The sequence below is a fragment of the Biomphalaria glabrata genome, chromosome 13 (genome assembly GCF_947242115.1).
Source record: "Biomphalaria glabrata chromosome 13, xgBioGlab47.1, whole genome shotgun sequence".
Classification (NCBI taxonomy): Eukaryota; Metazoa; Mollusca; class Gastropoda; family Planorbidae; genus Biomphalaria; species Biomphalaria glabrata.
The window spans coordinates 25,980,211-25,998,890 of record NC_074723.1 but is presented as its reverse complement, the minus strand read 5'-3'; the positions used below and the strand labels follow the sequence as shown (position 1 = coordinate 25,998,890).

General features: G+C 34.0%; 1 protein-coding gene across 3 annotated transcripts in view; it reads left to right on the top strand.

Annotated features, from left to right (window-relative positions):
• The first annotated feature begins 2,231 nt into the window (after window positions 1-2,231).
• LOC106052463 (uncharacterized) overlaps window positions 2,232-18,680 on the top strand; it is a 92,531-nt gene continuing 76,082 nt past the window's right edge. The window contains exons 1-3 of one of the 3 annotated variants that reach the window (XM_056008074.1): window positions 2,262-2,388; window positions 6,433-6,547; window positions 17,213-17,443. In XM_056008074.1, the coding sequence (XP_055864049.1) occupies window positions 17,227-17,443 (217 nt within the window). In that variant the 5' untranslated portion in view covers window positions 2,262-2,388; window positions 6,433-6,547; window positions 17,213-17,226. Of the gene's footprint in view, window positions 2,389-6,432; window positions 6,548-17,212; window positions 17,444-18,680 lie in introns of all 3 variants that reach the window. The other 2 variants (XM_056008073.1, XM_056008075.1) reach the window with 2 other exon arrangements.

Genomic DNA, 18,680 nt, shown 5'->3' with positions numbered 1-18,680 from the left:
CTGATACCAAACAAAAGGAGTAACATTAAGATTTCTACATGTCAAGAGAACATTATGAGAAGGAAAGAAAAACGTCAGATGAGTGTAAAAACATCTTATGATAAGAGGTCAAGAAATTTAAGTCAGCTGAAAACTGGACAGATGGTCTATTTCCAATCTCCTAATGACCCTACATGGAGACGTGGAAGAATCCAGTCTCAAGTCAATCAGAGAGCTTACATTATTCGAGGTGACAATGGTGCAGTGTACCAAAGAAACAGAGTACATATTAACCCGAACAGAGAAACAGAAGAAGATATATTTCCCGATACTGATAACAACATACAGGACAATAGAACTCAGGATCAACACGTTCGCCACTCATCAACTCATCATTCCCTGCGACCAAGGGATCAGTTGAAGAAACCGACAAGATTCAATGACTATGTGTCTTAATGAACTATTGAATGTTGATTTTTAAATGTGATATGTTTCATATTGATTGAAGCGTATACATGTATGTTATGTTTAGTTGTTTATGTTGTGGTTTTGTTTTATTTTTTTTCTATGATACTCCCCGAAATGTTTTATTTTTTTTTTTTTAAAGAAAAGGGGATGTTGATATGATGCGCAAAGGTGCACGCGTTCAATATAATAAAGTATCATTCTCCGCCATGACACTATTGGTTGTTGTTTGTTTATTGCTGACTGTGAACCTAGATCATAATTAACATATGTGTAAAACTATCTGTGCGAAGAGAAGTTTTATCATCTTAGAGTTGAATTAGAGTTTTAGATCTAGGGATGGGATTATAAAGTAAACAATTAAACGAATTAATTTTTAGTTCGCGATTCATTAGGTCATTAGGTATTGTCTAATGAAAGAATGTTCGTCAGGAAATCTGTAGTCACAGATATAAGGAACTAATTTATGTAAAAAATCCTTTTGAAACACAAAATTGAAGGTTAATTTTATTATATAATGAAATCAATGGACCTTCTTTTGTATTTTCATGTGTCAAAGTAAAAAACTATCTGCGCAAAGTGTATTTCTTAAAATTATATCTAGGTCTAAATCCTTTCGATCTTTTCTCATGTCAACATTGTAGACATGGCCTAGATCCATAAAATACTATAGCTGTAATAGAGTCGGACAACTTTATTTTTTTTTGAGGGTCTTAAGTTTGTTTTAGGGCTACAATACATACACTACGGTCTAAGTTAGTACCCAAGGAACATTCCTGCCTAGTTTTATCAAGATTGGTCAAGCGGTTTTGATGTCTATAAGTAACATACATACATACACCTCACATTCTACTTTATAATACTTTGCTCTGAAACGAGAACTAGATCTTGGGTAGATCCACCTAGAGTTATTGTAGGGATAATCTCCAGTCTTCTGTTGGCCGTCTAGCAAGCTGTGAAGCAGTTGATTTATAGAAGGGATCATCTCCAGTTCATGTTCTAGTAAGGTGAGAAACAGTGTTGTTCTATGTAGGTTGTGTGGTCAGGAAGCAGTGGAAAGGTCGATAATACGAGTAGTAGACATTCCTGTTGGCTTGTGAAGAATACCGTTTTTAAGACAAAAAAAAGACAGAGAGCAACACGGACTGTGATCTTCTGGTAGCTGTGTTAGAGGCGAACTTTATAGGAAACGCGGACATGTCCCGGGACAGCGACGTTGGCAGGCAAGAAATAGAAGAGCTGATAACCAAGACTAACATATATGTTTATTGTGATCGTGTCACAACTTTTATCACATGTAACAGACATCTTTCATCCTTAACTTGATCCATTGTTGAGTTGGCTCCCTTACATGAGTTACACTATATTTGTGAAAAACCTTATTCAATAAAGAAATAAACAAAACACTGTGTCAAAATTAGATTGACTATTAAGGAACTCACTTTACATTGAACAATAACTACGTCTCAGCTTGGACCAAAATGATGAACTATCAAAATACTCTTAGATTCATGTATTGCAATAGTTAAAATATGGTAGGTTATCATTGAATGTTGTGCTAGTTCCATTTTTTTTCCTTTAAGTTTTTAAATTGATCCTAAAAGAGTTTACCCATCACTGGCCTAGGGACTCCAAAAAATTTAAATCCGGTCCTCGGCTTCGGGGGGGGGGGGCGAATTGAGTCCCACCAGAGGAAAAAAACAACTTTGGTTACACCTATGTTCTACATAGCTAATTGGCTTACAAAGAGAACGATGTCTGCGTGTATGTGTCTGAGCGAAGGTAATTTTAAGACGAGACAGTACAGTGACAGGGACAGTCCTGATGATGTATGACCACATTTTCTTCCTTTCCCCCAATGCTGACATTTTGTTCACTTTAGCTACACAGCTTAGAAACAATAGAACGTAGCAGTTTATAGGGAAACAAAGAACATCAACGCAAGTAAGACATCTAACCTTTTTTTGTTCTTTTCAAGTTTTTTTATCTTTACTTTCTTGGTTAAATGTTATAATGTTTTCAATTATAAGTTTTGTACATAGGATAATTAATTGTTTTGAATATATTGAGTTCTTAAATGAAATTAGGAATTTACATTGCAGTTCTTCGTCTAATTACAAATCTATATAACTCTGTTCCTCTTATGTTTTTATTCCTTCTGTTTAAAAAAAGTCTTATATTGGATTGTTTGTATGCGTATTTATATTAGTTAGCTAGCATTATTCAACGTCCACGCCTGTTTATTTATACCATAATTTATTACATTATACTCTTGTTTACAAAATCCAATATGTCCAATACTTTCAATATTTGAGCATAAGCCCATCTCTATCATTGCCTGCCTAATTTAATCCTAATTGTGTTGGGAAGTGTTTAAAGCTAGGTTTTCATTATGGCGGCTTGGCAAACCTTTTGCGCTTAGCATTTTGGCAGAGCAAGAGAGAGATGAATCATAATACGAATTGGTTTGGACATAAATTGTGATAAATCGGGTTCAAGTCTACGGTTGTAAGTTGTAATCGTTAGATAAAACTATGTTTCTTATTTTTTAAATTAAGTATAATACACAGCCTTATACTAATTAACAAGTAACAAGTAACATACAAAACATTTTAAAAAATCAATTTCTTTTGATCCAAAGTCAGTTATCAAATATCTATAGTAATGCTTCATTGATGAATGGAGTCTTTCCAGTAAGTTTTACGTCTACTATTAACAGCCAACTAATGACCGTGCGTAAAAGGCTCATTGAATGTTGTTTTTTTAAATTCTTAACTGAATAAAAACAAGATTACAAAGAGAGTTTGTGTTATCACACAAACTCAGATGCGGCCCCCATTGAATTCACCAATGGACCAGGAATATTTAAGCCATAGTCATGTTTTGATCGTAAAAAAAAAAAAATCATTGGGCACTAAAATAATATAATAATAATAATAAAATAAAATTAATTTTTCTCTTTAAAGTTTAAATCCTTAAAAATGAATTTTTACAAACATAAGTTCCTTTTTAATTAAAAGTTGTTGTTTTTTTTATATATTCAATAAGTAAAGTTCCCCTTTCAGATCTAGTGATCTATGGGGTAGATTATGTAAAGGTCACCTGTTTCTATGTCCAATGGTTAACGAGGGTGTCATGTGGCCAGCATAATGACCAACCACTTTAACTTTTCTCCAACTAATGTCAGGTACCCATTAGTCTGACACTGGCGGATCGGGGGGGTCGGACGAATTTTAGTATAGAATTCACACAATTTGGGTACGAATTTATTACTTATGTTAATAATATATACTAATTATTTATATTTCAACCTGTTTTTAGATTATTTCGCCCCACCCCTCTAGTATGTTGGTCGATTTGGTGGTGTCGGGAGAGGGCGATGGCATCAATCACGCCCCCCCCACATAAACTTTCGAGTGGGGGGGGGGGGGCGGTCCAATTTATTTGTAGAAATCACAGCTTGCTAACAGAACCAATTAAATATCTATATGATTAAAACTTGTTATTGATATTTTAACCAATCTTTATATTATGTCGATCCCCTGTTGTCCCATTGGGTGGCGGGGGAGGGGGGCATACCTCTACTGCCCTTCTCACCTAAGCCATGTGAGTGGGAGGGAGGCAGTATTACTTTTATGGAGAAATCATAGTTTGTGACAAAATTAGTTCAATTAATATATAAATTTTATCTTAAGTCGCTCTCCTACTGCTATTATGGCAGATTCGGTGGGGTAAAGGGAGGGCGATTGCATGTACTGCTCAACCCATTCTAGCCCTCTGAGTGGGGGGGGGGCGGCCCTATTTTATGAAGAAATCATTGTTTGTGAACAAAATTAGTTGAATATCTATATAATATAAACTACATATTCATATGTAGACCCATTGTATATTTTGTCGCACCACACTCTAATCTCAAATTGTATTATTAGTAAATATAAAATAAAAAAGGGTTGTACAAGGTGGGAGGGACGATACATGCAATTACCCCCATCGGACAAACCAATACTTTTCTTTTGTATTATAGTTAAGAAATTTCAAAATATGAAAAATCTGTAACTAATATAATTTATCTCTGCTATACATTAAACTCTTTTATCGAATCATCCCACCATTATTCTTTAATGCCAAATGCAATCATTAGCAGAAATTATAAAAAGGAGCAAGGATTAATCATTTTTACTCTACCGCCCCTCCCCTTTCCAGACAAAGTTTATGTAATTTCACATGAATTTTAATAATTTTAAGAAAGACTTTGCTTTGGAAAAGTTAGAATTCAAACAAATTTTTTTTCAGTATAAGAGTCACGATTGAGATGAGTTCTAAACACAGATAATAATTTCCTAGTCGCCTTTTTCCAACCTTTACTCAATCTAATATTCTTCTAGTTAAATAAAGTTGGGACTATAACTTACATTTTATGGTTGAATTTTATTATTTATCGAATTTTTTTTTTTCGGCGGCGATCCTCAAAGCCTTAATTAGAATATGTGGGGTATCTTATCTTTTCAAGGAACAAAATGGTTTTATTTGCAATGTATTAAGGATCTATACATTCATATTAGAATATTTTTCAACATTATTCAAAAGGTCTTTTTCTAATAGGATGAACAATGAGCTTTAGGTCAGGAGAATGCGTTTCTTCAGTGAAGAATGCAGGAAAACGCTTTTGGCGTCGGGGCTTCGCCCCGAACTCCACTGATTTATAATGAGCTGTAGATGTCAGGAGAATGCGTTTCTGCAGTGAAGAATGCAAGAAAACGCTTTTGGCGTCAGGGCTTCGCCCCGAACCCCACTGATGAATAACGAGCTGTAGATGTCAGGAAAATGCGTTTCTGCAGTGAAGAATGTAGGAAAACGCTTTTGGAGTCGGGGCTTTGTTCCGATCCCCACTGATGAATAATGAGCTGTAGGTGTCAGGAGAATGCGTTAATGAAGTGAAGAATGCGGGAAAACGCTTTTGGCGTCGGGGCTTCGCCCCGAAATCCACTGATTTATAATGAGCTGTAGATGCTAGGACAATGCGTTTCTTTAGTTAAAAATGCAAGAAAACGCTTTTGGCGTCGGGGCTACACCCCTAACACCACTAGTGAAGCTTACGGCGCTCCCCCAGAACCCCAAGCTTGCAAGAGAAAGGCCTCAACATGACTGGGTTTTTTTCTCGCAGAAGGTTGAGAAACACTGCTTTTTATTCTCATATATATATATATATATTATATGCTGTACGCACGTTTATGCATGGGGTTAGGGTTTACTGGGCATCAGAGTTAGGGTTTGGAAAAAAATCGCCCCCTCCCACTCAAAGTTCTGGATCCGCTAATGCCATTAGAGCTGGGTGAACTCTGAGGCCACCTAAAGATCCCGAATGAAAAAAATCCCAGAGTTCGGCAGGATTCGAATCCAGGACCCCAAGCTCGGAAGCCAAGCGCTTTACCACTCAGTCACCCCGGCTCCATTTATTCATTTAGCGTACACTTATATTTTTTTAAACAATAATTATTAACCTTATCCATACATTCAAAATTAATCAAATGTTACATGTAATAAAGAGAAAGTAAACACGATTACAAAGAGAGTTTGTGTTGTCACACAAACTCAGAGGCGGCCCCCGTCGGAGTCGGATCCCTGTCGGATGATCCACCTATTCGCAAGGAATATTCAAGACGTGATTTTGTTTTGATTGTCAAAAGTAATAATGTTTCAAAGATTCATTTTTTTTCTGTAAAATGTTAAGATAAGATAAGATAAGATAATTATTATTGATCCAATCAAATGGAAATTCAGTTTGACTACAATTGACAACATCAGCGTAAGTACTGTTCAATAACAATATAGATGAAAAATTCACAACATTCACACACGAAACACATACACATTCACAACCAGCGCTTTATGAATTTGACTTCTATGAACTTCTCGATGACGACAGATGATCTTGTAACACTCTGACCGAAAGTGGAAAAAAGGAGTTTTTAAATCTTTCTGTTTTAGACCTAATGGAAAGGAGACGACCACTTCGTTCAGATCTTATGTAACAGTTGTTTAATGGGTGCAGGCTGTCTTTACGAATCGTGAGTGTTTTGGAAAGGCATCTTTCATGAAAAAGGTATTCAAGAGATGGTACCTGTGTTCCAGTGATATACGATGCTTTTTTAATTAGTCTATTTAGTCTAAAGTCTTTATGCCAATGAAGTATTACCATACCAGCAGGTGATGGCAAAGTTAATTATACTGATGATAGTTGCTGTATAGAAAAATTTAATTATTGTTTTGTCGATGTTAAATTTTATTAGCTTTCTGAGATAGAAGAGTCGTTGGTGAATTTTTCTGTAAAGGGTTTGACAGAGTTCACTCCATTTCAGTTTGTTGTTTATGGTTGTACCTAGGTATTTATATTCTTGTATGAAATGCTAAAAGAACTCACTCGGTGCACCAATGTCTTTGAACCATCGACAACCTGCTCGTATTGATGCTATTTTTTAGTCTAACTAGGCCATTTTGATGAAATGGATTTTTTTTTCTTTGACGTAATATGTATTTAGTTCTTTAAATGAAATGCTAAAATAACAGTGCACCAATGTCTGTGAGCCCTCAAGAGCCTGCGCGTATTGATAAAGTCTCACTAGGCAGATATACATGTTTTGGATGTTCCTTCAAGTTAAAGATAATTTACTTCCTTGTCCAAATCTCCCGCTGGACGACGGGGGATGGCAGCGAAAAGGGTATGAAACCGTGGCCGTCGAGATAATCAGTCCAGCGCGCTAACCGAACGACCAGGCATTGCTGTTACCTTAATAACGAACTAATAGCCTATATAGCTATATAACACATTACGGCATGGCAACTACCGGATATGTACAATATGTCAGACGAGCGATTTTGGATAATCTTTTGGTATTGATTAGTAATTGAAAAAAAAAAAGAACAAGGCATCGAGCTTGTACTTCGGCAACGTTTACTCGATGTCCCAGTACAGTTACCAAAAGAGCTATTGGCATTTTCATTTAAATGGAACTAGAATGAGGATGTAGATCTACCTAAATTAAACTTCTGATTTAGCACTCTTAAGATCTATATCTACTAGATCTAGATCTAAATTATAAATTTGGAATAATGTAGATTTAATTTAGATAAGATTTATGTAAAAAAAAAGCCTAGATAATCTATTAATAGACTGAATGCAATATTAAATTTAAAAATAGTAGATTAGTTTTAGTATTTTATAACATTGCAATATTCATCTGGACATTTGAAAATAAAAATCTACACTTTAATTCTAGATTTAGATCGTGTAGTTGAAATTATAGATCTTGATCTAGTCTAAATCATGGCTGCCTGGTCGTGCGGTTTGCACGCTGGACTGTCATTTGGATTTATCGATGGTCCCAGGTTCAAACCCTGCCAGCTCTCATTCCCCGTCGTCCTGCGGTAGGTTTGGACTAGGAAGTAAACTACAACAAACATTCTAAACTAGACCTAGAAATTCTAGATATAGAATCTACAATGATTTTTAAAAATCTAGATTAGATCTAAATCTAGCTATTATGTCTCTTTAAAATACGAGTCAAATTACGAGGTTAATAAACATTACTATACCGAGTTGTTTTAGCATTTCATTTGAAGAATTTATTCCATTTGACGATAAAGGAAAAAAATCCACTTCGTCATATTGCCTAGTGAGACTAAAAATGTCTTTATCAATACGAGCAGGCTCTCGAGGGTTCATAGACATTGGTGCTCAGAATTATTTTAGAATTTCATTTAAAGAATTAACTACATATTACATCACAATGGCCTAGTTAGACTTAAAAAAGTCATCAATACGAGCAGGTTGTCGAGGGTTCATAGACATTAGTGCACCGAGTGATTTTTTTAAACATTTCATTTAAAGAATTAATTCTACATGACGTCAAAAGAAAAAATCCATGGTGGGAAGCGTGGTCGAGAGGCTAAGTGCGCTTGAACTTGGCTTGGCTTGGCTAACTATGAGGGGGGCTCGAGATTTGACACCCGACTCGCTATATAAAAAGCGATAATTTATAATTTATAATTTACATCACAATGGGCTAGTTAGGCTAAATATGTATGTATAATATCGGAATTTAATTTTCTTCCGAAACATCACAATAGTTGTAAGTTCCGGATGTTTGTATAAATAGTGAGAGAAAATAAGAAAGAATTCCATATTAATCAAATACCGTTAATTAAATTTTTGGGATGGTCTTGAATGAAAATTAGATGTACCATAGCCCTGTGGAGAGATTTTCATACCATACTTTAGTGTTAGGAAGCTGTTTTCCTTAAAAATCAAAACATAATATTAACGATAATTAGATTTTCTAACGTTTTAGCTAAAAAATTAAGAGAGAAGTACGATTTTACATAAATAGAGTTAAAATATTTTTCATAAAAATTCCAGAAAAAATAATTTTCGTAAATGACATTAAGATTTTCTGTTTTATTTATTAGAAGAGGGATTTCAAACAGTTATTTGGCGTTAGTAGATTTTCAGATAAAATTTGGAACATTTTTGGCGACGTTTTGTAAGAAAATTAAAGTAACGTATGACGATTTTTTTTTCAAAACAAAATCCGGAATATTCTTTACCGACTAAACAACATTTGTTATGTTTGGGCAAGAAAATTAACTGTAAAAAAAAGTCTAAAAAGTGATTTTCAATAATCGTTTCTAGTAAATTACTTTCTTATTTTAAAATCCTGAACAACCTATTTTCGAAATTTGTTTTAAGTTGAGAATACGGAACAATTTGATATCGATAAATAATCTATAGTGACGTAGTGTCAAAGAATATAAGAGTAATATTAGTTAATTATGCGATTTCAAACAATTATTTGACATAATTTATTTTTTATAAGACAATATCCGGAACAACTTTATAGTTAATAAAATATAACTCAGTATAGAGATTTTCATTTAGCATTTATATGCTATTTACATGTGTTTTTGAAACGTTTAAGCATGGAAATTAAATGTAATATAAGTTAAAAGAGCAAACAAACATTGGTTGGCATTGATTTGTTTTTCATAAAAACATCCGGAACAATCTATTATAGATACTTAAACTATTGCAATGTTTTGAAAGGAACATTGAAGGTTAAATCAGATTTTCAGTATCGTTTAGTGTTTTTTTTTTTATATAAACATGACGGACAGACTGACCAACAAACAAAACACACAAAAATAAGCGGCTTTTATCCCGATGGTGGCATTTAAACAAAAAAGAATGTTTTAGAATTGGTGTATTTTTATGAAAAAATCGCTTGCATAATTAAATTTACAAATTAAACGGTTTGCTTTTAGAAAACCAAAAGTAGCTGTTGCACCTAAACTTTTGAAGCCGCATCGCATGTTGAAATAATATTTCTCATTTCTCTTCTACTTTTCAATATCTGAGTGTGACAGACGGACAGACGGACATTTTGCATAAACCTAATAGTGTCTTTTCCTCTTACGGGGGCCGCTAAAAACGGTTTATTCTTCTTACAAAATTAGATAAATTCTAGACTTACTTATAGGTGTGAGCTTAAAATGACTTGGATCACACAAATTAACACTTTCCCACCTCGAAAATAAAAATCAATATCTCCCCTTCCATTTGTCATACAAACAATATCTAGATCTAGCAACATCTAGAACTAGACCTAGTTCTAGATCTAGATCTGGAACTAGATCTATAACTAATTTCAATGAATATTGAAGACGTGATTTTATTGTAATTACCAAAATTTTAAAGTTTTAATGACTCAGTTGGCGTTGTAAAATTGTTGTTCTTTTTTTCTGTAAAATATTTTACATTTTTCGAATGTTCCTTCAAAGTTAAAGATAAAAAAAGAACACTTATCGAGCTTTGTACTTCGGCAACGTCTGCTTGATGTCCCAGCAGTTACCAACCGAGCTATTTGAATTTTCATTTAAATGGAACTAGAATAAGAATGTAGATCTATCTAAACTAAACTTCTGATTTACCTCTTTTAAGATCTATATCGAATAAATCTATATCTTAAATCTAAATTTGGAATAATTTGAATGTAATTTAGATAAGATTTAAGTAAAAAAAGCCTAGATAATCTATCAATAGACCGAAAGCAACATTAAATTTAAACAAGATTACAAAGAGAGAATGTGTTGCCACACAAACTCAGAGGCGCCCCCGTGGTAGTGCGGTTTGCGCGCTGGACTGTCGTTTGGATTCATCGATGGTCGCAGGTTCAAACCCTGTCCGCTCCCATCCCCCGTCGTCTTAAACTAGACCAAGAAATTCTAGATCTAGATTCTATAATGATTTTAATTAGAACTTAAATCTAAATCTAGTTTTAAAAATCTAGCTCTAGTGTAAGAAAAAAAAATCTAGATCTAGTGTAAAAAATCTAGCTCTAGTGTAAAGAAATCTAGATCTAGTGTAATAAATCTAGATTAGATCTAAATCTAGCTATTATGTCTTTAAAATGCGAGTCACATTACGAGGTTTAATAAACATTACTATACCGAGTTGTTTTAGCATTTAAAGATTGTATTCCATATGACGTCAAAGGAAAAAAATCCACTACGTCACATGGCCTAGTTAGACTAAAAAATATCATATATACGAGCAGCTTGTTGAGTGTTCATAGACATTGGTGCACCGAGTGAGTTCTTTTGGCATTTCATTTAATGAATTAACTCCATATGACGTCAAAGGAAAAAATTCTATTACGTCACACGTCCTAGTTAGACTAAAATATGTCATCTATACGGAAGCTGCTCGAGGGATCATAGACATTGGTGCACCGAGTTTGTTCTTTTAGCATTTCGTTTGATGGGCTAGTTAGACTTAATATATATATATATATATATATATAAAAGGATTAAAGACGCTTTTTTTTGTTTTGTCTGTCAGTTTGTCTGTCCTTTATGTTAATAGCAAGAAAAAAAAAAGACTAAAAGCGATTGAAAATCTGATTAAAATTTAATTTCCCTTCCGAAACATCGCATTAGTTTTACGTTTCTATAATAGATTGTTCCGGATGTTTATATATTTATAGTGAGAGAAAATAAGAATTCCAGATTAATCAAATACCGTTAATTAAATTTGTGGGATGGTCTGTTATGAAAATTAGATGTAACATAGTCTTTTTCAAACCATACTTTGGTTGTTTTCCTTAAAAATCGGAGCATAGTATTAACGATAATTAGATTTTCTAACGTTTTAGCTAGAAAGTTAAATGTAGTGTAAGAGAGAAGTGCGATTTTACATAAATAGAGTTAAACTATTTTTCATAAAAAATCCAGAACAACCAATTTTCGTAAATGAGAAAATTATTTGTTTTATTTATTAGAAGAGGGATTTCAAACATTTATTAGCGTTATTAGATTTTCATATAAAATTCGGATCATTTTTGGCGATGATTTGTAAGAAAATTAAGGTAATGTAGGTATATTTCTTTTTGGAAACAAAATCCGGAAGATTCTTTACCGATTAAACAACTTTTATTATGTTTCGGTAAGAAAATTAACTGTAAAATAAGTCTAAGAATTGATTTTCAATAATCGTTTCTAGTAAATTACTTTCTTATTTTAAAATCTTGAATAACCTATTGTTGATATTTTTGAAAAAAAATAGAATTATTTGACATAAATTGTTTTAAGTTAAAAATTCGGAACAATTGATATTGATAAATAAACTATAGTGACGTAGTGTCAAAGAATATAAGTGTAATATTAGTCAATTATGCGATTTCAAACAATCATTTGACTTTTTTTTTAAACAATATCCGAAACAACTTTATAGTTAATGAAATATAAATCAGTATAGATATTTTTATTTAGCATTTATATGCTATTTACATTTTAAAAAAACGGAACAATATAATAAAGATTATGTGTTTCTTGCAACGTTTAAGCATGGTAATAAAATGTAATATAAGTTAGAAGAGCAAACAAATATTCATTGGCATTGATTTGTTTTTCACAAAAGATCCGGAGCAATCTATTATAGATACTTAAAACTATTGCAATATTTCTGAATTAAAAAGTAAAGGTTAAATCAGATTTACAATAGCCATTAATGTTACAATTTAATCTAATCGTGACGGACAGTCCGACCAACAGACAAAACGCAAAAATATAATCTTCTTTTATTCGGATGGGAGCACTAAACAAAAAATAAATAAAATCTGATTTTAAAAAAAAAGTTTAAGATATTGGCTTCGGATCTGATCATGTTGCGACGTTACGCTACTGCACGAAAATCGCTGCATAAGAAGTCCATTTTAAAAAATGTGCGTGATATTTACATACAAAGTGCATTATTAGACTTTATAAACAAACAGAAATGTTTTCTTTTAATTTTAGCAGTTGTTTGACCAGAAAAAACATCTTTAACTATTATTTATATTTGTTGTAAACATTTCCTGTACATTTTATAAATATATTTGACTTAGTGATACTGAAAATACACAAAAGCTATCCATCTTTGTTAGCATATTGTAACATTGCATCCCTTACATTTACGTAATTGTTTTAGAATTGGTGTATTTTTATGAAAAAATCGCTTGCATAATCAATTTTATTAATTAAACAGTTTGCTTTTAGAAAACCTAAACTTTTCAAGCCGCATTTAAGGATGAAATAATATTTTTCATATCTCTTCTAGTTTTCGAGATCTTAGTGTGACAGACGGACAGACGGACATTTTGCACAATTCTAATAGCGGCTTTTTCCCCTTACGGGGGCCGCTAAAAATAGTAGATCAATTTTAACATTTTATAACATATAATTTTAGAAATTTGGAACTCAAAATCTAAACTTTAAGTCTAGATTTAGATCTAGTAGTTGAAATTCTATATCTTGAGCTAGTCTACATAATTCTAAAGTAGAACTAGACATTCTAGATCTAGATTCTAGAATCTACAATGATTTTAATTAGAATATAAATCTAGATCTAGTTTAAAAATCTAGATCTAGTGCAAAAAATCTAGATTATACCTATATCTAGCTAGTATGGTTTTTTTAATAGGAGAAAGTTGGCATTGATGCACCGATTTCTTATAGCATTTCATTTAAAGAATTCAATCCACATGACGCCAAATAAAAACATTCCATTACGGCATACTTAGACTAAAAATATCTTTATTATCACGAGTCAGCTGACGAGTTTTTTTAGTATTTCATTTCAAGATTATATATATAGAGAATCCCAGATAAATCTAATACAGTATATAAATTTTTGGGATGGTCTAGTATGAAAATTAGATGTACCATAACCTCGTGGAGAAATGTTCATACCATATTTCATACCATAGCCAGGATTTTTTTCTGGGGGAAGGGGGGGGGGGTTGGGAGGATTTCCCCCCCCCCCCCCCGCAAATATATATAGGCCTCTGTGTGTGTGTGTGTGTGTAATTCTGAGTGTGTATGCGTGTGTGCACGTAATTAATCTTTATTACATTCTAAACCTTCATTTTTTCGGAAGACGTTTATTGTACCCTAAAATAGGTTCTTCCTGGAGTTTGTAGACTCCTAGAAATTGACAGCAAAGGGGTCTAGAAGAGCGCTGTGAGCTCCCCTAGTGCGTGGCGCCAAACACTATTTCCGGTATTGAAAGCCAACAAAATGCATGTTTTGAGGTATCTACGCTATTAAAAGTTATATTTGAAAACCTAATGTGCTATGCTTACTGCCTTAGATCCTCCCGCGTCGTTCGGCGCATTGGGCGGTAAGCTGCTTTCACAAAAATCTGTCACTCTCAGCCTCTTCCTACCTGCTCTGATGACCTACTTGAAAGTGTGGCGCCAAGTTGTACTAGGATGTCCCTGTTTGCGCTTTTCTCGTAATTGCCTCCATGTCATCGCAACTCTTATTATGCGTAATTCATTTTGTTGGAGAACATGTCGCAGAAACCTCATCCGACGGTCTGTCACAACCTTACTAAGGGGTCGACTCCCAGTTCGGCGTAGGATTTCCTTGATTGAAACCCAATCTCTATTACTGACTTCTAAAATCCGTCTTAGCTATCTTTGTTGAGCCACATTTAGTCTTTTTCATTTTCGGCAGATGACTATTCACTGCACTTTATTAATGGAACCCAGCCACTGGTAGAAATGTGTAACCTACCTTGGCTATTCTCTTGGAATTAGTAGTTTGCTTTAGATTTTATATCGAAAAGGGAAGTTTTATCGTCAAATTCATTTGATGGGGGGTCTTAAACTAAAAAATCTGTGGAGTTTTTAAAAAAATAAATTCATAACCCCCTTAGCTACGTTCATAGAATTTGGTGACTGTTGACTTCTTTAGAGAAGAGAGAGGTTTTCAACCTCAAAACTCTCTGTATGGGGGCATTTAAACTAAAACCATCTGTAGGGGTTTTAAACTTTAAAAAAAAAGCCCTCCGGAAGAGGGGGGTTTAAACTCAAAATCACCCTAGGCTTGGTTACGCTCATATAATTTTGAGTGCGTAATTCACTTGAGGAGGTATTTTTTTAGCTTCAAACCCCGCTGAAGGGGGGTTTAAACTAAAGAATCCCTTTGGCTACGCTCATAGCATTTTGAGTGCGTAATTCGCTTTTTTATATTGAAGAGATAGTTTTTAGTTGCAAACCCCGCTGGAGGGGGGGGGTTTAAACACAAAACTTCTTTTGGCTAGAATCTGGTGACTGATGTATTATATTGAAGAGGGGGTTTTATCGTAGATTTCGGAGGGGGTTTTAAAATCAAAATCTTACTTAGCTATGCTCTTAGAATTTGGGGATTGTCGTTTGCATTTTTTTTTGTTTTGTTTTATAGAAGAGGGGATTTTGACTGCAAACCCCCCTGGTAGGGGTTTAAAACTTAAAACCCCCTTGGCTGTGCTTTTGCAAGTGATGGTTTAGTATTAAAATATCAACTAAAATAAACAAAATTAAAGCAAAAATTAGTCACTAAATTCCGATTCCCCCCTCCCTCTGCGCCCCTGGCTACGCCCATGTGGGGTATCTTCAAATCGTTGTATTTGCAATGCAGTAAGTGCATATCTAATTCATATTAGAATACTTTTTTAAAGTAAAATATTATTGGAGGTAATTTTTTAATAGGATGAATAATGAACTGTAGATGTCAGGAGAATGCGTTTCTGCGGTGAAGAATACAAGAAAACGCTTTTTGGCGATGGGACTCCGAATCCCATTGATAAATAATGAGCTGTAAATGTCAGGAGAATGCGTTTCTGCAGCGAAGAATGTAAGAAAACGATTTTGGTGTCGGGGCTTCGCCCTGAACCCCACTGAGGAGGCTTACAGCGCTCACCAGACCCCCAAGCTATCAAGAGAAAGGGCTCAACATGACTGTTTTTTTCTTCGCAAAAAGTTGAGAAACACTGCTTTTTAAAATTCTCATATATAAATCGCCCCCCCCCCTCCACTCCAAGGTTCTGGATCCGCTAGTGGGCTGAGTTAGGGCCCGCATGGAAAAATTGGTTAGTTGTGCGGGCACTTTTTTTTAAATTTCCTAGCCCGTCTACTCCAGTGCATTAATCGAAATGGTTGTAGAGAAGTACGTATCTGGGAGCAGTGGTTTCACCAGGGGGTGAGGGGTGCGGTCCGCACCGGGTGACACATTTTGGGAGAGACACCCAAATTGGAAAAAAAATATATCTTGGCAAAAGCAGCCACATCAGAAAAGATAATAATAATAAAATCTCTAGATATATGCCCGAATTATGCCTAGACACGTCTAGATGGTAGTTTAGGTTTAAATGACACAGCACAACGTTATATTATTTCTGTCTCAAAGTATAAGAAAGGAAACCTGTTCAGGCGATGTTAAGTCTGTTTCTAATTTTAATTAAATTTCATTGTAAAATTTGAAATAACAATTGAATAAATGTCATAAACAGTTGGAGTTCTAATAGAATTGACAGTCATTGTACATTAAATAACAATCAATAAAACTGGGTAATCAGCTCGCTGTATTGGTTCAACAATAAGAACATATTTGAAGAAAGTTAATGGTGGGGGGTGACACCGACGAGAGTGACGCCACTGTCTGGGAGGTTTCCAAGTTGTTCTTTGGCGATCAGTTAACGCAGCTCTATTGTTTAAGGAGCTTTATCTCAAATCATTATTCAAAAGAATTATAAGAGTATTATTGACGACGAGTTGTCCTGTTTGCTTTTAATTGAAAAATAACTCCAAATAATTTTTTAAATTTTATTACTTTAAACGATCAAAACAAGACTATGGCTTGAATATTCCTGGTCCATTGGTGAGCTCCATGAGGGCCGCCTCTTTGTAATCTTGTTTATAATTTATAATCATCTACATAATAGTTGAAACGTAATGTATAACCTCGATCTCAATATAATTTTTAAAACTTGATTTAAAGAATCATAAAGCATTTCAAATATTTCGGTAAAAAGATGAAAAGTCGGAGAATATTCATATATGGTATGTAGGACCTATTTCTAAGGCGTAGAATAGGAGCGGGGGTGGTGGAATTAAGTGATATTGGTAATACTATTCACTGAGGAAAAAAAACTTTATTTCAGAGGGAAAGCGTTATAAACGGGCCGTGCATAAGCGATGTTGATATGTCAGTCATGTTTGTTCTGATTCTCCCGAAAGTCAAAAACAAAATTAAATTAATTGCAAAGAACGTATAGCTCTGTTTTGATGTTAAAGATAGTCTTAGATTTTCTATAACTTAAAAAAAGATACATTATAATGATTGTTCTTTCATCAAAATAATATTCTTCATGACATGTCTCATATTAAAGAAATAATTTCTATTTGGTAAACAGATTATCAAGATTCCATGGTAAAAATGTTCAATGAAATACACAAATATCTACTTTTGGTGTGCCTGACCGGTTTATGCACTAATCTTCACATAGGGGACGCATTCAAATATCACGAATTCTGTAGTGCACCGCCTCTAGATATGAAAACAAGATTTCCGCTATATCGCTTGGACGTAGATACCAAGACAGAAGGTGTACCCTGGGCTTATCGACAGAACAGTACATTAACTGGTAAGTGATTATTTGTGATGATTTAATTATTCGATACTAGCGGAATATTAATATCATTGATCTAGTGCATTGAGTTTACGTCAGACTTGGCGAGATGTTTCTAATTACATTTTTTTCATTTTATCACGAAAATGAAATTGAACTATGAAAATGGTTTACACTTTTAGCCGACATCTGATAAACTATTTGAACCATATCAGTCTGAAAGTGAAAGTTACATTTAGGTATTTGAGAGTGTTAACATTCAATAAAACAACCAATAAAAAAATAAAGATATTTGAAGGCGATAGAATTAGCCATTCTTAGCTATTAAAATTGAAGTAAATGAAGAACTGATTTTTTAAAAACTATATAGATCTAGAATCAAATAAATATGTTAGGACAAATGTGTACAAGTGCTCCTTCTTCCATAGTGCTATTAGAGCATGGAATTGGTTGCCTGAGCTAACCAGAAAAACCAGTGACTTGGCAGAATTAAAGTCATTGGTTAATATGCATGACTGAATGCATGACGCGTAGGGCGGGGGTGGCCCTCGACAGACAGCGGAAATGCACAGTGCCATCCCTCTACTGAATCGTTTGTTCGTGGTAGATTGTCCTGTACTCGATCTCTAATATTCCATTATGCTTTCGGAAATCTTTGAGAGTCACTCTTCGATTTGAACAATATAGTTGTGCTCCCAATAGTCATACGAATTCCCTACATCTGACCGAGCATCATTTAGTTCTTCGAAGGCAGTATTTACATCGGCAGGTGGAATATTTGAAGAGATATGTGATTGCCTGACACACCTAAGTTTGCCGATTTTGCGGCAAAAGACGCTCTTGTTTGATTAAAGAGAGACGCCTCAGATAATCGAGATTTTTTATTAGACTATAACACACGTGTTTCAAAAGCATATTTGTTAGCAAGAAATATACTTTAAGCATTGGAGATAAAGGAGAAGGAAATACAGTTTTAAAGTACTCTCTAACTCTGCAAATATGGCATACTTTTAGATCTAATAATAGTGAAGAAGATAGAGACCTCAACTCTCAACAAAAAATGCTGCTTAGAACCTTCACTTACTAAAATCCGGTACTTTTATAAACATCATGATAGACATAAATAAATATAGACTGGCCGATTAAAGGATTTTATGAAACGAAAATTTATGACTTGCAATTGTGTGTACTTTATTATACAGCATTTATGAGCAGTATAAAAGTTAAGTATTCATATCTATTTCAGCCATAA